The following is an 8,911-nucleotide window of genomic DNA, read 5'->3' on the forward strand; positions in this document are numbered from 1 at the left end:
GTTCGAGTCCAACAGGGGTTTTAAATTTCTTTCGGATTGCTTTCTACTAAAACTACACATTTTTGACTAAAGTTAAATTTGAAAATTCTAAATTTCAAAATATTGTTGTACAAATCCTCCAATTTTCATCCATATCAAATTTCTCTGGTGTAGCATACCTCCTTAAAAATAAATCATCTAAACTTCGATATCGGATCATTACGGTTTTGTTTTGATCCTCTGTGAGAAAAAGCTGCATGTTTATGACAATTTTCAACATGCAAATATCAATGCTACTTTTTGTTCTTTATGTATATCAAACCAAGAGCTATTGATTGCAAAGTGATTAACAGAAATCCATTTTGCTGTTAAACAGGAAACAGAAACAAACGCGCAAGGTGACAAATGGAGCCGTTATTCATGATTTTCGTTTGAAGTCTAACACGAGTTCCAAAATACGATATAATTCATTCTGTATCTTAATGCAATTTACAACTCTCCAACAGCAGCATCAATAGCTATACTTTTACCACTGCAGACTTAAAATATGCATCACTGTCTGGGAATTAATTGATATTAGATCGAAATCACATTATCTGTGATGTTACGCGACCAACATATCTCTTTCTTCGAAGATCAAAAATGTGTTGTTGATCACAAGCCTGCTTTATAGTAGTTCTAATACGTCACAATCAAACATAAATATTCAAACCACGGAGGGGTATTAGAAAAATCCGAAATGACATTGTTCCTTTGTAATTTTTTTTTAACTCATTCACATTTTTGTGTTGATCAACATATCTTAAATATTGATCTTTGTAGTAAAGGCAACGTTGTAATCTTGAAATTCTTAGAATATATTGCATGCTATAGAATACTACAAATACGAGTATTTCATATATCCTAGCATCAGTACAAACTTTTGTGAAAACATTCTTACAGAAAACCCAGATCTTCTGACTTATTACCAATGGGTTCAACATATTTGATTGTCAAGATATCAAAGACAAAGCCTCCGTTTTAAGGTCATATCCGAAAGACCTGTGATTCTCACTTCTAAATGCCAAGTGTTTGGCGAAGGAGCAATCACTACCTATGTACACGTCTTAGGTTTGACGCAGCCATAGTGCGAGCGGGGTTCAAACTCAAGACCTCCCGGTTATGAAGCCACTGAGCTACAGCGACCAGTGTGAACCTTATATCTTGATCAGGTAAACGGAGCAATCCTTTGTCAAAATTAGTATGTAAGGAACGGCCTAACAGTCGGTATAAAACACGTCAAACAGCATTTGACTAAACGATAGGTTTATTGGCAAACTGATTATTATAACGAACATAGAATTTATGAAATGCTGACTTTAAACGAGACTGTTGAAACTTCTGTAACATCACTTTGTTTGTCAATAGCCTGTCTCGATTTGAAAACTTATCATACGCAGAACAAACTCTTATGTGTTGAATCAGTTGAGAAATATAAACACCATATGGAGATAATAATAGAAAATCACTACATTAATATGGGAAGTTGACGATGGAGAAGCTGAAATCATCCCGTTTGTCATATAGTTGAGTTGTTAGTTTGTCGTTAATATTCATTTTCGATAAGATATCTAAGAATGCAATGTAGTTGAAACAGTGTGCGTATGAATTTTGATAAACGTAGTCCATCTAAGCGGCTATGAAATCCAACAGAAATGAAAGTAGAATGTGTAAATAAAAAACAAATTTCATTGATAAAAACACGTTATGAACTGCCACGCCTTACATCGGCATACTTCATGACTAACGCGCTTCATTAAGTATGCCGTATTTTCTAAAATGATATTTTTCTTAAATATATCCTTATTATTCATTTCATTCTGATACATGTAAGACAAATCATTCCAACTGTATTTTCAATGAATGTTGCGCTTGTTTTTCCGGATTTAGTTTTTCATATTTAAGGTATGCAATGTTTAAACGAAAGGTTGAATGATTTAAATCAAGATAAATGTTTATTGTTAAATAATTGTGAAAGTGAAGTAGATGAAATTCACATAACTGATAAATGATTAGACAATTTTTGCACTTGAATGTTCAAATAGTTATCTGTGCTTTGTAAAAATAAGGAAAATCTAATTTTCTAAAAACGTGTGCGGTATAAGATGATTAATTCTATTTCATATTTTTATAAAAAGAAAATGTATGTAACTATTTACCGAGAAATTTCTATAAAAATATAATTTCTTTTAAAAACATTTCAATAAAACATGTTCTTCCCATAGACTTCAATGTAAAATTCTACATATAATATGTAGACAAAATAAATGAAGCAGTAATCAAAATTCTAAAAATTTCTATGCTGTATTATTTTCATTTCATGAACCCTTCCAAATGATACCATGATTACAAATATCCCACCATTTACTAGGTATGAAATGTGGTCGATATACATTGTATACCTTAACAAGAAATTAAACAGTATGTGAATTATACCACAGTTTTCAGCTTCGTTTGTTTTTATATCGTCGGGGCTGATGGATTTTAGACAATTAAGAAAAACAGTTTGACAGAATGTGCATTCAGAACTCAGATACAGTCCTATCTATTAACATATAAGTTCGCTACAAAAAGCAAGAAAAAATATCTATGTATTTAACCAGAATTCAAGTGGTCTATGGTGATTCGATCAGGCGCAATGCAGAAATGAAAAAAATACTCTATGGCTTTAAAGAGAAAATGAAAATTGAATTTTTCACAGTTTTCATACCGGACTACACACAGGTATTTGAATTTTGTCAACAAGAGGGAATTTGAAATGCTTGGCATATCCTTCATACTTCCAAGACACTCGAATCATGAACAAAAACATGGTTCTATCCATCTTTACATTTCAGAATAAAGATATATCTGTCCCCAGCATTTAAAGTAGATCACTCTTATAATCATTTCGCCTAAAGCTTAACAAGTAGTATGTAAAAGACGACAGGTAAAATAAATAAATCTTTAAAGGGAAATCATACGCTAGATCGGACATTATCAAAAGAACCCCGGCAGGAATTGGGTCGCGAGAGAATTGCAGCTTACAAAATGTGTATTATTTTCATTTTTCCTTGTTCCAGATTTCAACTCGATAAACTAAACACGTACAAAAATACACTGTATTTGTAATTGAAAATTCATGAAAGTTATTAAGATCGTTATACACACGCCAAACTATGTGGCCTTGAACGTTTTCACATGACTGTTTAGCAAAATCTCATCTTCATTTTAATTAGCCTTTCATATTGATTCCCAAAATGTAATTATACACGGCCCCCAAACAATACACAACTTTGTACAGAAGTTCCAACAGGAGCGGTTAAATGCACGTGAAGCCGGTCAGCGTGAACCAGATAGCTGAAAGTGTTGTGGTTTGTAATTAAATGAAGGACATGAATTTAATTAACATTTCATTTGGGAACTCATTAATTAACCTTTGATTTGTCTAGAAGTAGGTATTGTTTTTAATCTGAATGTTATTGCCTTTGGCTTAAATTTACGATTCATTGAGACACTGGTTCTGCTTCATTGATTAATACTGTCGGTTACATAGAGTATTATGCTTATGAAATATATTTTTAATCAATGGTGGGATTCAATTTTGGGCACTTACCATAACATAAACATAATTATATGGTGCTATTGTGAATCAGTGAATTTGAGGTCTGTCGTGGTGGTGATAAGAATGTTTATAAGACTAAAGATTTAATAATTTCAGGAAATACAGTACTTCAGCCTGCTTCTTTTAAATATCTGCCACACTGGATTTCACTAATTCATTAATTAATATTGACAATAAATGTCGTTACTAAGGAAAGTCTAGCATGATGACACACTATGACACACGGAACTGATATAAGGGTGGAAGTTAAACCGCAAGAACACTCCGCAACAATCGTGTAAATATCCGATCCGTTTGGGAAAGTAAATGTTTTCAAACACGACAGCGACATCTTCTTAAAGTACGTAAGAATAAAAATAAAAATTCCCTATGTAATTGTTTCAAATGGTGACTAACTTTCCTTTATAAGATTTATGAGATTGATCACTATTCATTATCTTCACTCCCCCCCCCCCCCCCTTTCTCACTTTGTATTGGAAAACAAAATTTATGTTACTTGATTTTGTAACGTGAATTCATACATTTGTCAACAGAAGAGAAAGTTCCGTTTTACGTACTCTTCTTACACACTAGATAAGACACTTAGTACAGACCAGCATGAAAACTGATAGGGTTACAAATATCCTTTAGTTGTATTGTAAATACTGTAAATATCCCATATCATGGTGACTCGTAATAATTACAAAGACAGGAAACTGGACCAGACAACAACATACGACTATCTCTTTTAAATAATGAAACTCTCTTTGAATTATATTGTTAATATAATATAAAACGCGCAGGGGACAGGACTCGTCTTCTCCTTCATTGAAATTAATTGTACAATGCACTTCGTGCCAATCAATGAAATCTTTTTAAGGACAGTTAGTATAAGATAGTATGGAGTAACAGATTGTCAGAGTTTAATAAAGTAAGCTGTCAATAGTACAGAATATAATCGGGAATTCAGATATTTAAAATAAAGAATCTGATTGGTCGTCTGGTCAGCGCATTTGCATATCTAAGCAACGAAAAATATGTCAGGTAAAGATATGCTATTGTACTTTGAAAATTTGAAGAAGAAGAAATCAACACAAAATTCAAATACATGTACTACAGGGTCTTTTGATAATGCTATTGGCAGGCATGGAAGTGGGACATAAATGCAGGGGCCCCTAAGAGACAAAAGACTTAAAGATCGGTCGCTCTATCTGACTCATTGTTTAGGTGTGTTTCATATTAATATGCCGTACAATGTACGTTAAACAATTCATTTCCTGTAATGTTTGATTGATTTCAAGAGACAACAAGTGACAACCTCCCATTTTGTTTTGATCAGACACGAGACACAGAGCACGTTTATTTTCCTCAAAAAGAAACAAGACCCTGATTACAACTATTTGACATTTGCCTCAAGGGTTGTCATACTTGTTACGATCTGCTTCAACTATCCACTCAGAATAAGAAGGTTTCCTTCCTAACCCCGTCCTTAAGATCTGCTTCAACTATCCACACGGACTAAGAAGGTTTCCTTCCTAACCCCGTCCTTACGATCTGCTTCAACTATCCACACGGACTAAGAAGGTTTCCTTCCTAACACCGTCCTCTAAATTCCGTTTTCTTCCATAATCATTTTAATGCTTCATCACATTATGAGAGACTGACATTTCTATAACACGTCATAAAGTCAGAAAAAAAATCATATAAGGGTGGGGCAGCACAATCCCCTTCCTCCCCCAACAAACCTTGTCAACTTTGATAGAATAGCTAACACCCCACCCCCCAAAAACAAATATTACATCAAAAATAATAATTATGGTTGTTTTGAATAACAGAACTACAATCATGTTGATGTCAAAAACATCAAACTCTGAGATGAATCCGAGCACCTGTTTAATGGCGAGCATCGTGGACTTTGGAAATGCAATTTATTATAACAGTCTATCACGTTACTAAAGACTCGTCAGCTTCTGTAACCCGAAGATCTGTGAATGTCAGTAGCATTACCATCGATCTGGTACATTTTATGTACCAGTTCGTGAATAATATGAAACCATATTACTGGTTGGAAACTCTTTAATGAAGGTGGATTTTGTAAACAACTTAATGCAAATTTTTGATATCCTTGACCCCCCAAAAATGAACATTTTCTATATATATATATCGATTCGATTCGTGAAATATCACCCAAGAGGAATTAAATATTTACATGTGTTTTAGTATTAAACTTGACATGGAATACTATCTTAAAATCCCATGAACAGTACCTAACACATGAAAGTCGAAGATAACGAACAGTGATCAACTTCATAACTTCTCCACTCATATCCTTTTCCACCATGTTTATTATTCTTGGATATTTTATACGTGGTAATGATTTGCTACTTTTTGGTAACTAATTCTACATTTGTTTTCTTTGAAACACAGAGTGTTTATGGTGCATGCATATATTTATGTAGACTGTCATTTTCAATATTTTGTCCCGATTTACCAAAGTAAATCACTTGAAATCTTTGATCTCCCATTCGCTTAAATCGTATTTACAACGTCCTTGAAACAGGCAAAGAAATAAAATTTATAAATAAAACCCCCATCATAATCAATTTCAAATTCTTCGGTTTTGAATAAGAAAATGTTAAACGTTCAGAGAGGAGTCATACTAAATGTAAAACTAGGGTAGCGAAGCAATGAGCTGCTGGTTCCGTTAGCATTACAACAAACCTATGTGTACTTGCATGTCACTGAGCAGTTTATAAAGAACCAACCATTTGGTGATAAAAGTAAAAAGAAGAAAACCACAGAACAGTCTCTCTTCAGAGAAATGGTGTTCTCTACATGTTCAGTATATATATATATATATATATATATATATATATGTGTGTGTGTGTGTGTGTGTGTGTGTGTACAAGGATAGCAAAGTCAATACACGAAATCTGGAAGTCTTAGAAGTTTCAGGTACACCAGAAAAAGGATTTTCTTTTCATCGCTTTCCCAAAAGTTACTATTACGTATGATTTGAAATTTACTTCTGACAGACTATGTTTTTCTTCCGAACACTATAAACTGCCCTTTCTACGAGAGATCCGATTTCTACCTGCCAGGTTTTTTTTGTTTTTTGTTTTTTTTTGTTTTTTGTTTTTGTTTTTTGCTATACCCCGGTCCTATCTCGGTATAAACAATGTCTCTGTGCAACTGCGTACTAAAAAGAGACATTGAAGTCTTGCTTCACTACGCATCGAAATAATGTGTCTGTCAATAATCCGTGTGCCCTGAACTGGAAACGATGTGTTCAACAGGGTAAAAGATGGGACATACGCTTTCTCCTCCCGTCTGCTGAGTCTAATTTCACAGACATAGCAGTTTTAAGACTCCCTTTAAAACACGCGTATGTGCCCTATGATACGTTTCACGGGTACTTAGGACATATACGACATACACTTAACAGCTTACACCTTCGTGGCTACAAATGTAGCGTATTTTCTAGTTCATATCTTTATTCATTTAAAATTAAAAATATTGAAAGTTACTTTGGGGTTACATTGATTATAATCTATCTATTTTGAATTTTAACGTTTTACATTAGTCAGTGGTTTGTGAAGGTTGGATTGTTTTGGTAAACGCATTAGTTGAGATTACTGGCATTCTAGTTATTGTTCCTTTCTTTTGTTTTCTGTCAAATTAGGAGTGTCGTGGCTGTAGTATACTCACCCGTGACGTACCCGAGTTTGGTATGACTGTACAACTTAGTTCAGTATGACTGTACACTCAAGGCAATCTATCTCGTGTCTCTGTCTACCTCCCCCACTCACCTTATGAGGGCCATCATGATTCTGTAGGTCCCCTTCTTTCGCATCACTTTATGGAGGCCGGTCTCTCCACTGTTATCCTGGGCATCAATTTCTATGTCCTTACAGACCAACATATAAATGGCCTGCACGGTTTCAGGATCCGCAAAATTTTCCCCGTGATCCACCAACAGATGCAGGAGGGTTCCCCCTGTTTCTTCATCCCTTAGGTTCACGTCTTTCCCCGATTTTAGGTATTCCCACAAGGCGGTCATTACCTGGCGGGGATTCCCCATATTAATGGTCTTGAACAATTTTGTTTTCCGCAGATTCATGTTGTTGGACTTAGAATTAATCCAATATAGGTCGACGTATATGGTCGGTTCCGATATACGACAGGTATTCAATTGCTAACGTGTCCTCTCCTCACAAATAGAAAGACATGCTGATATTCTCCAGGTTAGCACAATTATGTCGGTACGTTGTTTTTCTCTGCTTGTTTGTAGATACACCTATGGTCTGTAACTGCTCTGTATCGATCAGCCTCCGTTGTAACTTACAGTGCCACAGTTGTTTCGCCGTTCTCGCTCGACTGTCAACAGATTAGTGGGCCCGACAGAGGTAAAAGCGGGGAAAATCTCGTCCACTCAAGCGAAGCGACAATAAACTCTCCCTATTTCCCAGCGAGAGCTATTACGCGTATGATGGAAAGAGAACGAGCTTTGTCGTCATACCTGAATGATTCTCTTATTTACCTGTAAGTTACGGTAAAAACCTGTAATCATTTCACCACACACACAGGCTTTGTATGGCTGGTTGACCTGCCTGTCTACCTTTACATAAAACATTGATTTACCTGCCCATTCGTTTGATTTGCCAAGATGAAAATGCTAATTACCGTAAGGTACCTCTTGTGTGAAATTCAATTTCCATGTTTCAGAGATGATCTTCTTTCTACCAAACATTAGTCACAATTAAAAACAGATGTAATCCCCGGGTTTCTCTCATGCAGAATTCACAAAATAGCTTAAAATCATTCACCTCTACTTTCATGATTCCATTCTGAATTGAATGTTAATCATATTTGAAACATTAAAATTTATCACGAAGAGAAGACAACAATGTATATTATATTTATCAGATTATGACACATGTACAGGTATATGATACCAAACATATATTGTCTTTTCTAATCCAGTAACATGTACTATGATACATACATCATGGCTATTTAACCAAAGCAATAACACCACTATCCACTTCAATGGCAGTACACGTAAGTCACAGCCATTATTTGATAATTTTATCCATAAAAAGGTATAAATAAGATTTAAACACGACAGTGTTTTTAAACTTCTTTAATTCGTGAATACTAAAGAGGTTCAAAACCGGTTAAAGTGGCTGCAATCAATCACTTGAAGCGTAATGTACACGTTGATTTTTGTTGATAATTGCTGTACTAGATATTTCATATTTGTTTTGCTAATTCCTCTTCATTTTTTTCTAAATATATTGACGTGGACGT

The 8,911-nt window shown here is 34.6% G+C and overlaps 1 protein-coding gene across 1 annotated transcript in view; it reads right to left on the reverse strand.

Annotated features, from left to right (window-relative positions):
- LOC125650796 (uncharacterized) overlaps window positions 1–8,117 on the reverse strand; it is a 28,090-nt gene extending 19,973 nt beyond the window's left edge. The window contains exon 1 of the mRNA XM_048879316.2: window positions 7,411–8,117. Coding sequence (XP_048735273.1) covers window positions 7,411–7,721 — 311 coding nt within the window. The 5' untranslated portion in view covers window positions 7,722–8,117. The remainder of the gene's footprint in view (window positions 1–7,410) is intronic.
- Window positions 8,118–8,911: the final 794 nt, after the last annotated feature.

Source organism: Ostrea edulis, chromosome 5 (genome assembly GCF_947568905.1).
Source record: "Ostrea edulis chromosome 5, xbOstEdul1.1, whole genome shotgun sequence".
NCBI classification, from domain to species: Eukaryota; Metazoa; Mollusca; class Bivalvia; order Ostreida; family Ostreidae; genus Ostrea; species Ostrea edulis.